The 22827-nt window shown below is 41.9% G+C and overlaps 2 protein-coding genes across 2 annotated transcripts in view; one reads left to right on the top strand and one right to left on the bottom strand.

Moving 5' to 3' along the window:
• Positions 1–6631: 6631 nt before the first annotated feature.
• LOC309822024 (nitric oxide-associated protein 1) lies at positions 6632–17869 on the bottom strand. Its single transcript, XM_082653615.1, has 7 exons — positions 16619–17869; positions 15323–15487; positions 14498–14703; positions 11627–11758; positions 10488–10604; positions 7376–7496; positions 6632–6926 (listed from the first exon to the last, which is right to left on the bottom strand). The coding sequence occupies exons 1-7, from the start codon at positions 17760–17762 to the stop codon at positions 6724–6726; spliced, it is 2088 nt and encodes a 695-aa protein (XP_082509741.1). The 5' UTR covers positions 17763–17869; the 3' UTR covers positions 6632–6723.
• An 861-nt stretch (positions 17870–18730) lies between these two features.
• Positions 18731–22827, top strand: part of POLR2B (RNA polymerase II subunit B) — a 46086-nt gene continuing 41989 nt past the window's right edge. The window contains exons 1-2 of the mRNA XM_082653085.1: positions 18731–18830; positions 21270–21342. Coding sequence (XP_082509211.1) covers positions 18812–18830; positions 21270–21342 — 92 coding nt within the window. The 5' untranslated portion in view covers positions 18731–18811. The remainder of the gene's footprint in view (positions 18831–21269; positions 21343–22827) is intronic.

Raw genomic sequence — 22827 nt, 5'->3', positions numbered from 1 at the left:
TTTTAACACAAAATGTATATATTCGGGATGTTTAATTTAGTGTTGCTTATAATAACAAAATGATGGATAACGTGTTCATTTAACATTCATCATTTATGTGGTAGGGGAGTGGAGATAGCTTAGATTTGCATCTGAATGGAGTTTTTGGTCATCTTAAATTTAGGAAAGTAATACACCCACAGTTAAAAAAAAAAACAAACTATTCCTAAAAGATTTATGATGAAATCAAAATCCTACAGCCTTGTGTTCCCTCCTTTTCTCAGTCACGTAGCTGCTCTATGTATCTGACTCCTGAGGTAAATTTAAGTTAGCATCAGATTTCTTATTTGATAAATTTACAATGGATTCTCTTCACATAGGTTAGAATATATAGCATGTTATACTGCCTTTTCCTCAAGGGGATGAACATGCTGAAACCTTGTGGTGGATGAAAGTGGCCACAGATTCTTTGCAGCCCTTCCAGTCAGCTTGAGTCTGTGCTGCCATTGCGACTTGCTTTGACCAATAGAATGCAGAAGAGTGACATTGCGTGATTTCTGAGCTTCAGCCTCCAGAGGCCTTGCAGCTTCTACTCTCATGCTTTTTCTGAACATGATGACCTTGTGAACAAGCCTGAACTAGCCTACTTTAGGATGATATTCTAGGTAGAGAGAGGGACCCATGGAAAAAGGTCCAGGTTTCTCACCTATTACAGCCATCGCAGCTGAAGCTTCTGACATGGACTGAGGTCTGTAAATGCATGTCCCCATAGAGCAGAAGAAACACTGAGCAGAGCCCAGATTAAACTGCCCAACTAAAGAGCCAAATAGAAGCTGTTTCAAGTCACTAAGTTTTGGGGTGATTAGCTGCTCAGCAACATATGTGGATACAAACCTAATTATGCCCTCAATCTGGTTAAAAAAGAAGCGTTTCCAATTGACAAATGAGTAACTGTACCTAGAAGTTACTGAAGCCACGCTGAATGGTAGAGTTGGTGGGTTAGTGGGACTGCTAAGCATTGTTTTCTTTTATTGAACAGTCTTAGCCAAGTCCCTGTGTTGCAAATCTTCAACACATTCCTCAGAATTACTTTATGTAATAGCCTTAGTTGTCCAGTGAAAAACAAATTTTTTTAGCTAGTCCTTCAATAAAATACATCTTTCATCCGATATTTTAAGGGACAGTCGTCCCCATTTTTCTAATTTTCCTTCCTGTTGAATATTTAACCATAGTTTAAAGTCAAAGACAGGAAAAAAATCTTTTTAGGCCAGATGTTAAATGCTGAGGAAAACTGGAGATTAATAAAAAGCCTTTAAGTGGGCAACCAGGATCCCCTTTTAGTGAAAGTAAGATGTGAAAAGGAACAGGAAACAGGATGAGTGCTACACAAGTACAAAAGACAAGGTCACTTAAGTTCAGGGCCAAATTTTGTTTTTGAAGCTATTGGTTTTGTGAATAAATACGGACCACCAGTTCTCCTATGTCACTAATAGGATCAGAATTTTAAATAGGTTTCTATTTTAGGATAGTTTAGTGATCTAATTCTTTGGATGTTTGCATTCCAAATTTCCTGTGTATGTAATTTCCTATTTTCTTTTCTTTTTTTTTTTTCTTTTGCGGTACGCGGGCCTCTCACTGTTGTGGCCTCTCTCGTTGCGGAGCACAGGCTCCGGACGCACAGGCTCAGCGGCCATGGCTCACGGGCCCAGCCGCTCTGCGGCATGTGGGATCTTCCCGGACCGGGGCACGAACTCGTATCCCCTGCATCGGCAGGCGGACTCTTAACCACTGCACCACCAGGGAAGCCCTCCTATTTTCTTAATCAGGATTGTGGGTTAGGATCTCCACTCATGCTGTGATCTGTCCGTGGTACTTGGCAAAGCTCACTAGCAATGTGAAAAGATTCCCAGCCAGCTATGAAAGCACTTTCGTTTTAAAGCTGCCTGAGATGGTAAGACAGCATGGAAATCACAGTGGGACACTTGTTTAGGTTTGGGCAGCACTGCTGAAGTAAGACAACAAGGGTGCAGCACACCGCGCGTGCACACACACGCACACACACGCACACACACACACACACCAGCTCTGAGGAATTGTTTTTAGGAATATTCTTCTCAGGCTGGAATTGTATATGGGAGGATTCAAAGGAAATTAGGAAGGGTCAGTAACACAACACAGAGTTTACAAGAAAATTGTGTCATTACCTTCTTTGGAGGCCTTCAAAGTGGTTTTCTTTTCTAAGATAACACATTTCCCTCCTAAGGTTGAAAAGTTCTCGCTTTTAGATTTGTAATGGATTCTAGTAAATACAGGAAGTATTGTTGGGTGGTTAAAAACCTGGGTGTTGTTGGAACTTTTCTGTCCTGATTATGATGGTTGTTAAACGAACCTATATGTATATTAAAAATCCATAGAACTGTACATTGAAAGGGGGAAAAAAAGTCATTTTTACTGTATAATTAAACAAACCCACAGGGTACTGGAGCTTGTGTTTGAATCACGGCTCTGTCACTCATTAGTTGTGTGACCCTGGGCAATTACTTTTACCTCAGCTTCATCTCTAAATACAGGTAATAATAGTATATACCTCCTACATGGGGTTGTTCTAAGGATACAGTTAACCTATATAAAATGCTTAAAACAGTGCCTGGCTCATTGTATGTGCTAAATAAGGGCTAGCCACTAGTATTATTATAAGAATGTAAGGAATTAAAAGAAGCTATATGGGCTATCATGTGATCATAGCAGCTAGGAATAGTCTCAAATACAACTATCTTAAGGTATTGCATTTAGGCAGGACGGGAAGAAACCCTAGAAAAGTGTCAGTGCTACTAAGTAAATTTAAGTCTGCTCTATTGCTATTTTTCAGGGAAGGCAAAAAACAACACCCCAAATAGAAAAGTCCTCTCGTTCTAATTCATTCATTCCTGTACTGAATGCTGGCTGTTTTCCAGGGAATTACTGAAAAGTTAGAAAGGACCTTGGCAGTCTCTCATGTCCAAAATTACCTGATGATGTGTTCTCTAGCACGTGTATCTCTGTGTGGCCTCAGTTTTCTCAGATTTACCAATACTCCTGGCCAGATGTACTGACTGTGATTAAGCATCATACCTGTTGCACCTACCAGTGAGAATATTATGACCAAATTCTTCCACTAGGTTGATTAGCCAGAAGGTAAATTCTGAGAATTGTTTGAGAAGCAAAAGCAAGCTTCTGCAAAACAGGAACCTGGGGCTCCAAGCCATGGGTATATTAAGTATGCTCTTAGGTATATTCAGATCATGAAACTCCTGTACTAAATGAGAGAATATCGATGGTCTTTGACATGAAGGGGAAAAGTGAGGCATCATTCCTATATGATGTTAAAACGTTAATTTTCTTTCTTTTTTTTTTTTTTGCGGTATGCGGGCCCCTCATGCTGCGGCCTCTCCCATTGTGGAGCACAGGCTCCGGACGCGCAGGCTCAGCGGCCATGGCTCATGGGCCCAGCCACTCTGTGGCATGTGGGATCCTCCCAGACCGGGGCACGAACCCGCGTCCCCTGCATTGGCAGGCGGACTCCCAACCACTGCGCCACCAGGGAAGCCCCTAAAATGTTAATCTTTAGCCATTCCCACCCACTACAGGGCATCAGTGGGGCAGACAACATGACAGAGACATTAAGAGCAGGCAGAGGTGCTATCTATTGGATTCACATGAGTCTGAAGTTTTGTTTTTATTGTTTAAGCACTACTCTTTGACAGTTGAAAGAAAACAATCCCCCGGGGAGGAGGAGAGCCGCCAAGAGAAAATGGAACATTCTGAGAAAGAATGGAAATGATTCTGTTGCTCCACAAGACAGAGCCAAGTGGGAGGGAAGCCAGGGTAAATGGTCAGAGGCCATCGACAAAACAGCTCGCCTCAGCTTCAGTGCTGGGTTCCAACTCAGTGATTAACAGCTCTGCCATGTCTGGCACAGCTGGAGCTCCAAGTTAGTCATCTGCAGGAAACTAGCCTTGATTTCCATTTTGCAAAAAGCGTCTGAGTGATCAAGAAACACAAGCACACAGGATTGCATCTTGTGCTCCACTTCTTGGTTGTCATGGGAAGTGTCCCAAGTATCATAAACACATTTAGACTCTGGGGAACTACACAGTAAAGCCCTGATGATTGGTAGGGCTTGCTGTTTATGGTAATTAAAAATACAAAATGTGTTAAGCTTCACTTTGTAACTTTGAAGAAAATGCTCCTGTTTTAAAGGTGACGGCAGGGGTGGTGGGAAGAGAGATGGGGGTACTTCAGCCTCTCCTGTGGACAGGAGGGGGCTGTCCTGACACCTTGCCATTAATTTCTACTCTTTACTAATTCTTGCATGCTGCCACAGTGTAAATGATTAGTGATGGAAGGGCAGTCTTTGCACTTAGATCAATGGATTAATAAGTGTCAGTAAGCTGGGCTTCCCTGGTGGCGCAGTGGTTGAGAGTCCGCCTGCCGATGCAGGGGACACGGGTTCGTGCCCCGGTCCGGGAAGATCCCACGTGCCGCGGAGCGGCTGGGCCCGTGTGCCATGGCCACTGAGCCTGCGCGTCCGGAGCCTGTGCTCCGCAACCGGAGAGGCCACAACAGTGAGAGGCCTGCGTACCGCAAAAAAATAAATAAATAAATAAAGTATCAGTAAGCTGACTTAGAAACCAACACAGTAAGAGAACTTTCTTATAGCAAATCCGCTGTGGATCAGTTGGATAGACCGGCAGTGATCCTTGGCTGCATTAGGTTGGCAGAATGTAAATTAATAGCAGATTCTAGCAGCAGTTCACTGCTTTATGCTCAGAGGGCCTTTTCTTTTTTCTGTCTGAGGTATTGTAACCACTCTTTCCTGGCTTTCCTGCCTGTTTTTGCTGAGAATCATAAAAGGTTAGGACTGAGAAATATATAGTGTAACTCCCTCATTTTATAGATGAGAAAATGATGACCCAAAGAGACTGATATAACCAGAGAAACTGAAACTTACTTAGTAAATTGCACTGGTACATTGCAAAGTACATTGGAACATTTTTTAGATACTCCTCGGTCAAAATGTAACTATTGAATTTTAGAGGTAAGAGAAACCTGAGAATATAAGTTATGAACATTTAAAAATGGAATCTTTGCTAGTAGAGAGGTGTACAAGCCTAGGGAGAAGATAAGGAGGGAGAAATGTTCTGCTCTCTAAAATACATTATAAGTTTTCAGGGTAAATACAGCATCAGTTTTGGGGTTCTGTATTTTTCCACAAATGTCAAGTTTACCATATTTTCTTCATTTAATCTAAAGATTCAGGCCTAAGCTCCAAACTATGAACAGTACATAGAAATATAATGGTCACAATTTTAACTTGTAAAATTAACAGTATTTCATTCTCTCCAAAATCATCTAAAAATCGACTACCAATCATTTTCTCAATTTGGGAAGCTACCGCCCTCTAGAGGGTGGGTCTGGAAACGTCAGGGGTACTTCTTAACTATCACGATGAGGGATGGGGCTGGGAAGTTGCTCCTGGCCTTTCATATCTGGGAAGGATGCACATAAAGAACCACCTTCCCCAAGATGTCAATAGTATTCACTTTGAAAGTCAATGAAAGTGAGATCTACAGAGTTTTGACAAGTTGCATTTTAAAACATTGACCGTTTATCCTACAATGACTTACTTAGTGAGAAGGGAGCTAGAGTGTACACGTTGACAGAGACCATGGGACTATTGAGAAGTTCATGCTAAACCTGAGTCCATAGGAAGCTCATGGATCTGCGTTTCCGGCCACCTTACTCCACGAGCGTTTATCTCAACATTGGGATCTGGGACTTGACTGGCCAGTGCATTGTCCACAGCTCTAGTGCCACTTACTCAATTAGGAATACAGAAAGGTAAAGACTTCTGACTGATGTAATGTTATACAGTTTACAGGCAAATGTTGATAAAATGGTTAAAGTGCTCTGATCCTTGCAGAAGAAACTCTGAATGCCAGAAAGACATAACATGAATTCTTTTCTAAGATTTTCAGGCCCTTTTAGATTATGTAAGAGAAACTTCTACTTGTTTTCCAGTTTCCATTCTCCCTTTCTTCCCTTAAGTAATACAAGTCCGAAATCCCCATTTCCCTCTACATCCTCCAGCTTCCCCATGGCGGGTGCGGCCATGTAAGTGTTGACCAGTGGGCGCTGTGATGTGGGCAACTTCCAGCACTTCCCCCTTCTTTTCAGTAGGGGAGCTGCACGCTCTTCACTCTCTTCTCTTTTTGCCATTGCGAAAGGATGACAACTTGAGCAACCACCTTAGACCCAGAGATGGAAGCTGCGGCATGTTCCCCCGGTTGGGTCCCTGGATGACTCTGTGGAGCAAAGCCAGTTACTCGCTTTTATCTCATTTCAGCCCATGTATTTTGGAGACATTGATTTTCTGCCATTTTTTCATATGCCAACGGCTAAGCTGCTCTCTCAACTAGACTCCAAATTAGAAATGCCATCTGGTTTCAAAAAATAGTAGTGGGAGAAACCTGAGTGTAACAGAACTCCATTTTAGGTATATTTGAACCATAGATACACACATATACATACCCTACCAAACAATAACTTGTGTTTACAAACTAAATTCATTAAAAAGAGGCACGGTCCTTGGTAGCTTAAAAAGGGTGGCAGAAGGTTTTATTATAGCAATATTTAATGCAATGCAATGTATACAGTATGTTCTATATCGTTAATCTTCATTGTGAACAGGTTAGCTTCATATATTTATCTTTTTTTCTTTTTCTGCAGATTGTACACAAGGGCAGGAGGCTTTTTGGTTTTATAGGCCACGCTTCTCCGGATGCGCTCTCCTTTGATGTTAACTACATGTGGCAAGAGTGGGCGCCGGACCGTCAGGACTGTTCCTTGAGGTGTGTAGCCTCGGAGGTGCAGTTTGTCCTTAAACTGTGGCGTTACTGCTACCCAGCCTATGCAAGAACATGGCAGAACACAGGTGGTGTTAGCAACTATCTTATTAAAAACACCAAACACAGCTCAAAATGGAAACCCAAGGGAGGCTACTGCTGTCTTTCACTCTATTTTTTAAAAGCATACAATGCATTTGTGAAAAGGTACAGATTTATTTTCAGAGTAGGTTACATCTTATGAATAATCTAGTATGTATTTCTTAAAATATTCAGCTTATGTCAGTTAAGGCATATCTGTATAAAAATATACTAAAGGTCAGTAAGGCTACTTTATTCACCTTTTAAAAAGTGCTTGGTGTAGGGACCTCCCTGGTGGTCCAGTCGATAAGACTCCATGCTTCTATTACAGGGGGTGCGGGTTCGATCCCTGGTCAGGGAGCTAAGATCCCACATGCCGCGTGGTGCGGCCAAATTAAAAAAGAAAAAAAAAGTGCTTGGTGTAAAATTACCTGCAGAGGAGAACTTGATGTCAGCCACTGCTTCAGGTTCCCCAAGTCCTTCATCTAATGTGATGTCTTCAGCAACAAGAGGAGGAAATCCTGCCATTCTTTCTTCTCCACCCATTGGAACCTTCCATTGGGAGGAGATGAAGATATTTGGAGGTTCAAATTAAACCCCTGATAACTCTAATATTAAGTAAGGCACTGATAAGATAATACTGTACAGGTATCAAGAATAAAATCCTTTCAAACCATTTAACTGTTGAAAAAAACCCAAATCACACTTCTAGGTCAAATGAAAAGCCCGGGAGCTCTGTGATGGATGAAGCCTATAGATCCCAGTGACAAGGGCCCCATGTGGGCATCCAACTGGTGGTAACGTCCAGACAGCAGAATCTTGCTTTATTAGCTTACAGTTTTTACAGTCCTCCATAAAGCTTTAGACACAATAATTTTGGGCAATTAAAGCAACATCCTTCCAAATACCTTATTTCTTACAGGCCTGGCTGGACACACAGATTAATCCCTGCCTCATCACCTCTCAAGGGTACATGGATAACGGGTAAGATTCAGCTTCTATGTTTACAGGTGTTTCCATGAATTGGAAGTAACTGGATAATAATTTACCTGTTTATTAACAGATCTCTCCGTGTTTAGCACTAAGACACAAAGATAGCTATTACAATATGTTCTATATGGTCCCTACCCCCGAGGAGATCAGAAGGTGGAAACAGCAAGTAAATAAATTACAAGGTAAGAAACGTGATGAGAGGCATCTACTAAGTACTGTGATTGTGAAGGAAGTAATGAACGTGGTTTGGTCAAGGAAAACATTAATGAAGAGCAGAATTTGAAAAATAGATTAAAGTTATTCAGTGGGAAGGTATCCTGGGTTAGTATCATGTACACAGAAATTGGAAAAAGGATAATGAGTTCAGAGAACTGTAGTTTAACTGTGCAGAGTATGTTATGTGTGTCTGTGCATTACTGATGAGGCTATCAGTTTAGACTTCTCTCAGTAATGTGGAACTACCAAGGAATTATAAGCAGGAAAGAGAAAAGAATCAAGAAAGAATACTGTGGCCTGCTTTGTATTTTGGAAAAATCTGCGTAGTGCAGGGTTTCTCAACCTCAGCACTATTGACCTTTTGGGCCAAATAATTCTTTGTCTCGGGAGGCTGTCCTGTGCATTGCACAATTTTTAGCAGCCTCTACTCAGCATCCACCAAGTTGTGAAAACCAAAAATGCCTCCAGTCTTTGTCAAATGTTCCCTTGGGGTAAGAGTCAACCCTGGTTGAGAACTACAGCTGTGATGGGGTGAGGGTGGGCAGAAGGCAGTAAAACTGGGAGCTGGGAAAATACCTAAGGATATCAAAACAGCCTAAAGAAAGTAGATTACAGTTTGGACTATGAGGCTGGACTCAGTGATAATTAGGAGGCAGGATTGCCTTTGACTTGGGAGGTGAGTAAGAAAACCAGAAGGCAAGGATGAGCCACAGAGCAGCCCAAGAAACCATTTGTATTACACCGGGAGAGAAGCCTCAGTGTTGTTTTGTGAATTATCAGTGAGTCCACTCTGAAGACTACACAGATGCATGGGGGTGGAGCCCTACCCTGAAAATCCCACATGTCTCTGGAGTATTAACTTTAGGGCAGTTATTTCGATGGAGTTTTAATTTCACTCTGGCTTTCTTAGGAAATCCAGAGAGAAAGAAGCATTTACTTCCCAAGTCAGGTTGGTTTTATCCTTGTTGAAGGGCGGGTGTGTATTTTGTGTTTTGACTTATTTTCAGTTGTATGAGCATTAATTAATGGTAAATCACCTCTGCATTGGATGTACCCGCTATTTTTGCAGTAGGTATGTCCCATAATCTTCATCACCACAAATACGGAGCAGTGACAACAGTCCCCTTGCACTTGATCTTCTCCACAACCTCGTGGTGTAGGTACAACAGAGAGAGGTAAAGGAAACTTACCTAAAGTCACACAGCTTTGTTAAGTGGTGGAGCAGAGCAGGATTTGGACCCAGCCTGGCTCCAGAGATCTTAACTGTCATACATTACACACCAGCCAACAGTGTGTACCCATGTCTGGTTAAAGATCTGTAAACAGGCCCCATTCAGTCTCTGGTGAACTTGGAACAATTTCAGTGGCATAGAAAGGGCACAACAGGGACTGCAGAGCATGGGACGTGAGGAGTAAACTTGATTGTAAAGAGGAGGAATGAGCGGGACACTGAGTTTTGTTTTTTAAAGATTAGAGAGAGGGACTTCCCTGGTGGTCCAATGGTTAAGACTCTGTGCTCCCAATGCAGGGGGCCCAAGTTTGATCCCTGGTCAGGGGACTAGATCCCACATGCATGCCGCAATGAAGATCCCAAGTGCCACAACTAAGACCCAGCACAGCCAAATAAATAAATATTAAAAAAAAATAAAGATCAGAGAAATTTTAACACACTGCTTAACAGGTCAAAGGAAGGAGCAAGTAAAGCAGGAGAGAAGAGGTACAATAACCTCTAAGTGCCTGGGATTAAGAACCTGGGAGGAGAGCTTTTCCACTCATACAAGGGCTTCTCAACTCAGCACTATGCACGTTTTGGACCTGATAACTCTGTGTTGTGAGGTGCTGTCTTGTGCATTGCATTATGTTTAGCATCATCTCTGGCTTCCACCCACTAGATGCCAGTAGCATCACCCAGTTGTGAGAAAATCTGTAACTTAGAGCTCTTCACTCACAGTATACAGCACAACTTTCTGCAATAATGTGACCGCTGGGCAGTTGAAAAGTGGCTAGTACAAGTGAAGAACTAAATTTTAAAGTTTATTTCATTTTAATTAATTTATTTAAATAGGCACACGGGCCTACCGTATTGGACAGTATGACCTAGAGAAAACCCAGCTCTGTCACTATTCTAGGATCGGTCCAATCCAACGTCTCTTTTCTATAGGAGCCCACCTCACAAATATAGTCAAAATCCTCAAGGTGAACAAGGTCAGGGGAGAGCTAGCTGCGAGTGTAACAAAGATGGTTCTGTCCAACAAAGGCATTTTTAGCAGGGCCCTGGGACTATCACAGGGTGTGTTAACCTAACTATGCAACCATCAAAGCGTGTTGTCTTACCTTGAGTAACGTATGACCCCCGTGTTTCTGATATATAGTGTCTGCCTTGTCCAACGAAGTAATGTGAACGGGAAGGAAGTTGGAAGCCACAACTGTAAACCAAGCTGACTGATTTCCCTTAAGAAAGGAAGAAGGAACTTATTTTATATAATGAAAAACTTGCAAAACCAGCACATAACAAGGTATGATTAAAAAAAAAAAATGGAATTCCCTGGTGGTCCCCTGGTTAGGGCTCTGCACTTCTACTGCACGGCGCACGGGTTCGATCCCTGGTTGGGGAACTAAGACCCTGCATGCTGTGCAGTGCAGCCAAAAAAAACAAGGTGGGGGGGGCAAAATATGGCAGAATACTGCATTTCACCCATTTACATAAAACTATGATTCCTTCCATAGGTTTGTTGATACTTAAAAAAAAAACAAACAAACGTCTATTATAAAAAACAAAAAATACTGTCTGCTTTAAGCGTCCCTGTGTAAAGTTTGGTTTAAAATGTTAACATTCTATGGTCTCTATGGAAATACATAAGGTTTTAAGTGTGTAAGCCTAAATTTCCAACAAATTATGAACAAACACAAAACCAAGAAGTGTGCTAAGGCAATGGCTTGCAGGTTGCATTTAGTGTTGTTGGACATATCCATGTTTCATTTTCCATTTTTCTCCTCACTTTGGTAAAACGGGGATCAATTCTATAGATGCTCTAAAATCTCTGAGTGATGCTATGTAAATGAATACCAAACCCAAAAACACATCTATAAAAGTATACACATCATGGAATATAAAGAGCATGGAATTTATTTAATGCATATTAACCCTGCACTTAAAGGTACGACCTCTGATTTCCATGTAAGACAATACCACAGGAGAGGGAAAGTATCTTTGCTTAATGCCAAGCTGTATGGGGCACTCGACTGCCTACTGAAGATACAGTTTTTTAAGACCTATTACTTTTTTTCCCCCCATTTCATTATCCCAGGTTTTTACTATAGACATTTTCAAACACACACAAAGGAATAGTATACCAACCCCCACATAGTCATGACCTGGTTATCAACATTTTGCTAGTCTTGATTGTATATCTGCTTCCTTAAAGTAAATCCCAATACTAAAGTCATTTTTCAATGGTACGGACTTTCCTTACCTTCAGAAAATCTATGCGGCCTATGGCACCCAAAAATAGAACCATTCCTGGTTTAAGCACGAAAGTTCTTGGAACAATGGAATGTGTTGGCAAAACAATATTTACTTCTTTTTCTGTTAGAAGACTTAAAATCTGTAAAGCAGAGGGCAGGTTTTTTAGAGAATTACTTTCAATGAACGTCTGATATATCATGCTTTACCTGTAGGATAAAAAGTTATTATATATTCCAGGCTTCACAAGAAATCAAAGTATGTATTTTAGAATTTTCTGCACATAAAATTCATATATTCTTTCTAAATGAATCAATTTATAGATGGCTTTACTCTTGTTTTACAACTTAATCTTGAGCAATGGCAAAATAACTTTACAGGAATATGAAACAGCAGCATCCTCTGAATTCTGTCAAATTTGCTGTGAACTGAAAACACTGATGATTCAATCCCAGGAGAAAAAATATGTTCTCTCGTCAAGCCTTCTAGGGAGCAGTAGTTTTCAGATAAAGGTAAGGTAAGGTAACGTGCTATATTCTGTCCTAGTGGCAGCTATGCATGCATTAAATGAAAATGATCACCCCGTTCTTGGAGCAGGCAAAGAGCTTGAAGAAGCTTTTCTAAATTCCAGTCTTTGGTTTCCTTATTTCCTCCAAATACTCAGCAAAAAAATGAGAGAAAGTTATGAATCCTGTGGCTTCTAAGGATGAAGAGTTCCTAAATAGACTAGAGAAAATGGAAAAGAAAAGCAAGGCGGTACAAGATTCTTGTAAGACTTAGGGAATCAAAATCTGATTTAAAAATTTTTGAGAAAGTAAAAAAATGGCCAGAAGTCTTCTGTGAACTTGCTTCTTAAGAAAAATAACAAGGAGATAACAAAATATGTGATATCTAGGGAGACTCACAAGAGAATATGTAAGGGGGCTGTGAGTATTTGTGCTTGAAAAAGCACATTAAAAGCCACGTGCAGTAAAGAAATATTTTAACCCTTTTAGCAGAGACCCTAATACTTCACAATAGAGTTCCTTGGTTCAGTTTGGGAAACACTGGTTCAAGGCATTAAATATATCAATAAACGGACAGAAAATCAAACTGCCTGAGAGAACTCTTATATCTAAAAACTTGAGGGTCTCACTGCAAATTAGCAAATCTGAATTTGCGAGTTAGCAAAGTCTTGCCTTTCTGACTAATTGACAAGAGGATATACATGACTGAAGTAACTGCTATCTCTGACCTAACTGAGCCTAAAACTGAAGAATGAGTTGGTGAAGTTAAAGTTAAAGAACAGTTAAAGTTAAAGTTAAAGTTGAAGTTAAAGTTAAAGAACATTACTAGGAAGCACTACAGTTACTCTGAAGTTCTGGATTGCTAAGGAAGTAAAAACTGGACACAATTATTCTAGGAGAGAGAAAAAAAAAGTTAAAAGGTACATCAAATTCTGAGAAGGAAACAAGTGATTCTGATGAGGCAAAGGAAGGAAAAGTATCTAAGAATCTAATGTTGTTTCATAGGGATATACAGAGATAACTAGGTGAATTAGAACCTGGTCACTAACCATATTCAAAGGAAGCTGATTAGTGGATCTGTTGAAAGGCAGTATCCTGGATACACACTTGATTCAGTCAGTTACTTGGATAATGATCAAAACTGCAAATGAGGGCTTCTCTGGTGGCACAGTGGTTAAGAATCCACCTGCCAACGCAGGGGACACAGGTTCAAGCCCTGGTCCGGGAAGATCCCACCTGCTGTGGAGCAACTAAGCCCGTGTGCCACAACTACTGAAGCCCGCGTGCCTAGAGCCCGTGCTCCGCAGCAAGAGAAGCCACCGCAATGAGAAGCCCACACACCACAACGAAGAGTAGCCCCTGCTTGCCACAACTAGAGAAAGCCCACATGCAGCAATGAGGACCCAGCCCAGCCAAAAATAAATTAAGTAAATAAATTTAAAAAATAAAAAAACCCAAAAAAACTGCAAATGAATAAAAGGTTCTGAGATATAACAAATATGTAGGATATAGGCTGAATTTAAGATAAAATAAAAGTTGCCCGGGAGATCCTAAAACTGGACTAAAAAGATATACAAGGGCAAGATAGGTAGAGTTGATCCTATTCTAAATTAGGTTCACCTGAGGGCACTTACATAAGAAAGTTAGTTCTTTGTGTCATACTTTCAGGAACAAAAACAAATTAGAATTCGTTCTGGAAAGGGTCCTTTGTTCATAGCCTGTTCTCAGAATAGCTATAGGAAATGAAGACAAACCATCTGGATTATGTCAGCACAGTAAGTGCTCCATGTTTGTTGGCTGAACTAATGAAAGAGAAGAAAAGGGTAGAGTGAGGAAGAGAGAGGATATTACACTCTAAAACATTTCAATGTCTGGCAAAGGGAACTAGACATTATATTTGTTCTATACACCTTTGGGGAACAATAGGTACAAATTACAGGGACACTGCTCGGCTCAATATAAAGAGCAGGGTTACCTTGGGAGGTGAGGTGACACTGCTTCAGCTGATGGTGAGTCACTCCTTACTTCAATTCAAGGTGGATGCACCTTCTGGTGAACATGTTATAGAGGGAACTCAAGCATGGAACAGGTGGCTGGACTGCAGTGATATTTATGATTTCTTCCAACCTCAAAATCTAGGATTCTGTAAATGTCTTCCTAACTAAGGTAACAACCACAAGGATAGAAGTAGGTAGTTAGCAGTGACGTCTACCAAATGGCATACAGTACTTGATGGCATATAGATTCATCCCTGAAACGCTTCTATGCATGAATCAGAACTGAGTCTAAAATGAAAGGATACCTCTTTTTCTGCCAATTAAGACACTACTCTTGCAATTGAAAGTTAATGTTTCTAAAAGACATTAAATACCTACACAATTTTCTTTTGTAATTCCAGGGGTGTCATAAAACCAGTGGGCATCTTTCACATCTTGCGGGGTCAATTCTACTCGTTTGGTGGATTTATCTGCAACCATAACAGGTTCATTTCCCATGTCAAAGGCAAGTGAATCGGCATCAAACTCAAAGGCAGCTTTATTCTTCTGTTCTTCTGAATACAAGAATGTTCTTCCAACTCTTCCTAGAACAAGTTATACTGAAGTTAGTAGTCACTCCTTTAAAGCTTTTGACTTGAGACAGGTAGTTCTTAAGTTTGCCTCGTAGAAGTTACTAGGACTAACAATGGTGTTTGGAAGGAAGTGAGACCACAATGATACTTTTGCTTTATTTCTAAATGCAGTGGGAGTCGGACTCTTGCATTGATCAAGTATGTGTGGCTGGCTGTGCACACTGGGCAAAGGGGGAGAGTTTTGGGAATCAAACTGTTTTTAGTAAAGAAAGGTTGTAAAGAGATACCAAGGAAAGGGGGACAATCCAGTTTAAACCTGCTGCAGGTCAACAACTTGTACAAGGGGCTGGTATCTTAGTGAAAATGCTTGTTGCTGACAATGGCCAGAGAGGCAGTTATTTGCATTTCCTTTCCTGGATTTCTCCAAGTATCTACTGTCTCAATTTTCCCAACACAATGAATTCTGGGTTTCCAAACAGTAGCCTTGCCTCTAAAAGGCCTCTATGTTCCAGAAAGAGGAAGTGTCTCTCCCCACAAAAACTGGCTAGCTCCAGAGAGCTCTATTTCAGGTTGTTCTACAGAAAATTTTAGCATAGACCTAAGGAAGAGTTTTCCTACAGAAGATGCTTACCTACTACGTAACCATGCTTTTTCAAGAGATTAAGTTTATTTTGTTCTTGCTGACTAAGATCTTCTTCTGCTTCCGTTGCATCTTTTTTAAGCCTTTTTTGACTTTGAAACATTCTGTAAGGAGTTGGGTTACAAATAGGAAACTTCAGAAGGTTTAATGTAGTACCTGAAATACCAAAGAAGACATATATTCTCATAAACGTTGTACAAGAAAATGGAATAAAACATGTATGAGGATCTACACTGTCTTGGATACTGTGATTATTTCTCTTAACTTTCATGACAACCCTCCACAAAATTATTCTTACTTTACAGATGAGGCAATAGGTTCAGAGATTGGCCCACAAGCTCAACCAGGATTTGAATGCCAAATCTACAGGCCTGATCTTTTACATCTTCTGCATACTCCTAACCGGTATAAAAGCACTTCTGTGTATAAGTCAACCAGTGTCCCTGACAGAGAAGTACAGCTTATCAAGCAAAGTTCAACACTGGTTTCAAAGAATCAAATGAAGTAGTTCACTTTGCCAACTATTAGATACAAACAGGTCACAGAAGGACCCAGTTTGCAATTACTACAGACGTTTCTTAAAGTCACAAAGTTGATATTTCTTTGCAACAAAGCCACATATATTGCATTAGTGAATTATTCAAATGTTAAATCTGTATAGTACTCTCCTGACTAAACTCAAGATATGAAGAGTGAGACTGAAGGGTGGAGGGAGGTTTAGAAAGTAAAAGGACTTTCTGGAGAAATATACAAAGAACTAAAGTTACAAGGGAAACCTCCAAGAGAGCAGACACTGCTTTGTCCCCTGGTTCATCTACAGTGCCTAGAACAGTGACTGGTACCTAGAAGTACTCTAATTATTTCTATTGGAAAGTTACTAAAACATGTACTGAATTTCCAAGCATTAAACTGACACAAAAGAGAAATGTGACCGAAGTAGGTAGAGAATTTTTAAAGGAAGCCTCCAGCCGGCCCCTGGTGTACATTAAGGAGGGATATAGGACTAGGTGCCTGAACTACGATCAGACTTGCAGCTTCTCAGAAAACGAAGGAGGGTACTTCCCTGGTGGTGCAGTGGGTAAGACTCCACGCTCCCAATGCAGGAGGCCTGGGTTCGATCCCTGGTCAGGGAACTAGATCCCACGTGCATGCCACAACTAAGAAGCCAGCCTGCCGCAACTAAGGAGCCCAAGTGCTGCAACTAAGGAGCCTGCCTACCTCAAGACCAGGCACAACCAAATAAATATTTTAAAAAAATACGAAGGGGACGGGCATCCTAAGGCTCACCAGGCCAAGAGGAGATGGTGGCTCTGTCGATAGCCTCAGCGCCCTTGGCGATGCAGTAATCGGACTCCAGGAGCGTGTTGAAGAGAGTGGACTTGCCAGCGTTGGTGGCGCCAACCAGGTAGACGTCGCCGCGGTAGCGCCAGGAACGCTGGAGCGCGGAGATCAACTCTTCGACTCCATAGCCAGTCTTGGCGCTGATGAGCCGCACGTCTCTGAGCACCGTGCGGGACCTGGGCGAAAGATGCGCATTCTCCCCGTCCCGTGGCCGGTCCCCGCTGGGGTGTTGTGGCCTTCGGTAGCCAGGGGGCGGCAGGAGCCCGGCGCGGGTACAGTCGTCCCACAGTCGCTCCCGGAGCCGCTGTCGGTAGCCGGGAGTATCCTGGGGCAGCAGGTCCACCTTGTTTCCCAGCACGATCAGCTGCTTGGGGCCCACCAGCGCGGGCAGGTGGGGCAGCAGGGCGTCGGGCAGATCAAGCAGGTCCACCATGTACAGCACCAGGGCGGGCTCGGGCCGCCGCAGCGCGGCAGTCACTAGCTCCAGGTACTGCTCGCGACTCACCTGCACGTGCAGGGCGCGCCGGTGATGCACCAGCAGCCAGCAGCGCTGGCACACGGTCTGCGTCAGTCCGCCGTCCTCCTGCGCCGCCGCGCTGAGGAACTTCTCGCTGGGCAGGTAACCGGGCAGTCCCGGGTCCTGGCAGTGCAGCTCCGCCCCGCAACCCGAACAGTTTAGGCCGCTGGGCGGCACCGTCGCGTCCGGGTGCCCCACGACCGGGTGCACCCGCCGGCCGGTGCGTAGTTTCTGCTGCCGCCGCTCCTCCTGCCGCTGCAGCACCCGTCGCTCCTCCTCCTGACGCTGCTGCAGCTCCCGCAGCTGGTCTTGGAGGGTCACTGAGGGCTCCGAATCCGGGACGTACTCGGGGAACACAAAACTCTCCTCCATGTCAGCCCTTCCTTGGTTATCCCCAGTCGCTGTCGCCCCACGGGGAAGCCCACATCCCAGGCCGGATGAGTGCCGGGAGGTGGAGTTGGTCGCACATCTCCTCTCGAGGAGCGTCTCCCGGAGGCCATGGCGCGCTATCGTGGGAGTGGATCCCCGCAGGAAGCTGCACAGAAGCCTACGAGTGAGGCCCGCGGGCAGCATGAGAAACGCGGGCGTGGGCAAAGGGGCTGAGCCACCTTTTCTCACGTGCTCTGTGGCCCCAGATGTGCGTAAAACGGTAGCGACAGCCCGGGACTACCTGAGAGCTGTCATTTTTCAGCGTCGCACTTCAGCTCCTCCCGCGTCTAATCTCGTGAGTTCTCGCGATGAAGGCTCTGTGGTCAGAGAGCCCACTTCAAGCGGAGATAAATGCCCCGGGCACCTTAACTGGGGTGGGTTGGCCCAATAGGCTAGTGAGTGAGGGTTTATCAACTTTCAGGCTTCTTCAACGCGCCGCCGCTGGCACTACCTGCCGTTAAGAAATCACATTTTTTAAAGCTTCGTATTGTTTTGTCTTTCGGATTGGAAAATAGAAAATCTAATGCCGCAGACCTATGGCCACAATTAAAACCTTTTATTAATACATCTTCCTGGCTTTATTATTTTTTTGCGGGTGTCAGTATTTGTGCAACAACATTAAAATATTTCTTAAACATTTTAAAAAATTGACTATGGTTTATGTACACAGAAATCTTTTTTTTTTTTTGCGGTACGCGGACTCACTGTTGTGGCCTCTCCCGTTGCGGAGCACAGACTCCGGAGCACAGAAATCATTTTTTAAATCTTCGTATTTTTAAGTCTTTGGAACCGAAAAAAATAAAGCACGGCTACAACTAAACCCTTTATTATTAAATCTTTTTGACTTTTTTTTTTTTAGGTGCCATTATTTGTGCAACAACACTGAAAAACAAAGTTTCATTGGCTGGATCCGACTCAAACTGTAAGGAACAGTTCTCATTCTCAGGCACGGGGAAACTTCAGCCCACAAATCGCGCATGCACAATACTAACCCTTAACACAGCTTAACGTACCCTTCGCGCAGGCGCAGACCTTAATTGGCGTCTTTGTGGGCGGAGCTTCGTGTGGGACGCAGCGTATCCTGGGAACGCCGGAGGCGGAAATTACTTCGCTTCACGCTGCGGACGTCGGAGTCGTTGCGCGCCTTTCCGTGTGTGATTCTAGAGTTAGGAGCTCCGGAACCGTTTGCCAATATGTATGACGCGGACGAGGGTAGGTGACCACCCAGAACACTCCGTGGCGACCCGTCTAAGGGGGGAAACGTGGGTAGCTGGACGAGTTGAGGATTTGCGGTCTCCTCCTCGGCCCGCCGCACCATGGCCCCCGTCGTTTCCCCACACTCCCGAGGCCGGGAACGAATCCGGGATTTTGAGAGGTGGAGGGTGCAGGGAACGTAGCCTTTATCATCTCGGTCAGGGTGACTCTTGTTCTCTCCTCAGTCTGCCCCTGGGTGAGTCTGACACTCCCTTCCCGTCTTGAAAACAGCGCGCAGAACCATGCGACAGGTTCCGTTGTTCCGACATTGAAGCAAAGGACTCCTTTTTTGATTTCCCTTAAGGCGAGAGTTAATGAATTTATGAATAGTTGAATTTTTGAGCATCATCCTGTGCCAGGCATTGTGTTAGGCTCTGGAAGAACTCTGGGGACAAGGAATATAGTTTCTGTGTGTGTGCGGCGCGGGGGCAGGGTTTGGTTTAGTTTGGCGTTCCTTCATGCTGTCATATGCCTAAGTAAATTATTTTAAAAGATGACCTTTACATTTCCTCTATCCGCGAGATGACACAGTTCTAGATGGTATGTATTTTAACGAACAGGGACAGTATGTCTTTTTCTTTTTACATGTAGAGTTCGTAGTCACGTGTAGTGTATTTTCATTGTATATTTTTAATGCTCCCTCTTCCGTTCTCCAAAGCTGCTATTTCAAAGTTCGTTTTCTTCTAGCTCCCAATCTCCTGGCCACCGCTTACATTTCTCTTTATTCCCTCAGCTACTTCATGGAGAAAATAGAAGCAAAAACTTAAACTCTACTGTTTAAACTTGTCTCATTTTTATCTTGCGTCTAGAAATTTATTAGCATCATTGTATTCTTTTTCTTAACTCCTGAGAAAAAAATTCAAAAAAAGTTTTTTCAGCTTAATTTTTTGAGTAGGTACTATAGTCTCATTTCTCAGAGGCTAGAAAACAAAAATGTTAAAAAGGATAAATGATGTACAAGTATAACTAAAACTGACTTCATTATTATCTCTCCTTTTCCAACCTTCCTACTTCTCCTGGGTGGCTGTGATAATAACATCTAGTGTGCCATCAAAGCTAGAAATCTCCAAGCCATTTTAGATACCTTTGTCTATTTTACCTCGCCCCCCATGTGTAGGAGTCAGTAATTCCAGACCATTCAAGAAGCACTTATTAATAATTTATTTTGGATATGTATCAAATTTTGAATCAAAGTTGTTAAGTTTTACAGACTATGTATATAGGTCAGAATAGAAAAACAAAAATAGAGCACATTTATTCTTTTCCATAAGAAGATGAGACTAATATTAGCACCAGTGCACACTGATTTTTCAAATGCCCCATTTTATAAATTACTGTTGCTGCACAAATTCCCCAAAGTTTTGCTGCTTAAAAATTATTTAATATGTTCATGGATTAAATGAGTCAGGAATTTGGACAGGCATAGTAGGAATGACTTGTCTGTTGCCTGATGTCTGTCAGTGGTTGAACTGGGAAGACGCAAAAGCTGAGTGTTGACTGCTGGGGGCTGGGTGATGTGGAGTGTTTACTCATGTGTCTGGCATCTAGCCTAGGAAAACACAAGGACTAGGATTGCTGATTGCAGCATCTGGTAAGTGGGCCCACCGTTTAGATTTTCTCACCTAAGTAGTAGGAGTTCTTAACGGCAGCTCAGGGCTCCAGAAGTAAGTGTTTCAATAAAGAAGGTGGAATTGCATTGTTATTCCTGACCTAGCTTCTAAAATCATGTAGCATTGCTTTAGCTGTATTCTCTTAGTTATGGGAGAGTCAAAAACCCACCCAGATTCAAGGGGAGGAAGCATAGACCCTCTATATTTTGATGGTAGGAGTGTCAAGATCACTTTATAAAAGAGCATGTGAAATGGAAGATAGTTGTGTCCATCTTTGGAAAATACAGCCTGTCATCCCTGTCCATGTGTGAAATGTTGCTGTTATAGACAGTTCACCTTAAGGTATTGCCCAGCTATTGGAGTCCTTTGCTGACTCCTCCCTCTTAACCTGATCTCTGACTGCAGTCTTTGAGGAGCCTATTGATCAGAGGATTATGAGCTTGCTCCTAGTTATCATTATAGGTAGTTATTAATGAGAATTATATGGGCTTCTTGGAGATGATGGAACAATTACAGATTCACACGACTTGCACTGAAACTTTCTCACGAGGCCTCTTTGTGTATTGGGAGAATACTGTGACGTAGACCTATGTATGTGTACATATATACCTATGTATATTGTTTCATTACAGTTCAAGTAATGTGATGACTGAAATTTTAAAGAAGTGGGGTAAAGCGATTGTTTTTTATTTAGTAAAGAGTAAATGTGTTTTTGCTACTTCACATCATAGTAAGATGTGAGCTAGTAGTATTTATTGCAAGTGAGTGATTTTTTTTGTTTTTGCAGATATGCAATATGATGAGGATGATGATGAAATCACACCAGATTTGTGGCAAGAGGCATGCTGGATTGTAATTAGGTAACTTTTTAGACCAAACTGAATAAATTTTAAAAGGCACTGTAAACTGTACAGGGATTTCCTGCTTATTCTGTGTTTGAAAATTAGATGTTCTGTGTGAATATGCTGCATGAGAGCTGGTTTGTCATTTTATTTATTTTTTTAACTTTTAAAGTATTCTGATATACAGAAAAGTTACACAAAGAATTCATGTACACTTCACCCAGATTCCCTAAATGTTAACCTTATGCTGTGTTTTCTTTGCCTTATTCTTTCTCTGTCTACGTATTTTTTTCTGAAATATTTGAGTCAGTTGTTTACCTAGGAATATTCTTTTACAGAATCATAATCTTATTAAAATAAGGAAATTAATACAGTAATCTTATTTAATCTAGAGACCTTACGCAGATTTTGCCAGTGTCCCAGTAATGTTCATAGCAAAATAAAAATTTTCTTATCCTGGATCCAACATAAGATCATATATTACATCTTGTTTTCATGACTTATTTTGTCTTCTATAATCTAGAACAGTTCCTCAATCTTCCTTTCTTTTTTTTTGTTTCTCAAACTCACCATCTCTCTACAGCTTCCCATGACCTCACCTTTTTTTTTTTGACCTTGACATTTTTGAAGAATATAGGCAAATTATTTTTTAGACTGCCCCTCAGTTTGGGTTTGTCTGATGTTTCCTCATGATTAGTTTCAGATGATTACTTTTGGCAACAGTGATGTTCTGCTCTCAGTGCATTGTATCAGGAGGCACATGATGCCTATTTGTTACATTACTGGTGCTGTTAATTTGATTCCTCTTGGTTTTCTCCTTGTTTTAAATGGATAAAGTTACAACAGGTGGTATTTCGACCCACATTCCCATCCAATTCTAAGTGTAATTAAACTGTAATAAAACTCAGCAGGAAGCCTTACATATAGGTAAGAGAAGTAACTTTTAAGTAATAAAGTAACATCCTGCTATGTTAGGATATAAAATGCTGCAAGTCTCCTCACTTACCAAACTGACAGGTGCTTTGTATATAGTAACATTTTGATGCCTGTTTGAGCCCCACCATCTCCAAGATGCACATCCTCTCAGTTGACACTCCCTTTTCAAAGAGCACAAGCTTCTGACATTCTACCAGTTGTGTATGGAATAAAACTGAACCTTTGCTGAACGTTGTTTTAAAAATATGAGTTTTGGGGATGTAAGTATGTGTTTTTTTTTCCTATTAAACATGGGCTATAAACACTTTGTATTGAGACACTTGAATCTTCTATGATTTTGAGTATTAAACACAAAGAGACATTTTTAGCCAGATATTTGGAGTATGCCTATATTTTGTGATTGCCAGGGAGAAAGAATATTTTGATCTTAGCCAAAAAAAACAAATTGTTTTCAACTTATGTGACAAATTGCTCAAGGATTATATATGCTATTTGACAAGTCCTTGCATTTAACATTTGTTACAGAATAAAATGCCGTTTGATCTTTATATTTTAATTGATTATAGG

This window comes from Grampus griseus (assembly GCF_964374135.1).
Source record: "Grampus griseus genome assembly, chromosome: 4".
In the NCBI taxonomy this organism is placed as follows: Eukaryota; Metazoa; Chordata; class Mammalia; order Artiodactyla; family Delphinidae; genus Grampus; species Grampus griseus.
This window is presented reverse-complemented; position numbering and strand designations above follow the sequence as displayed.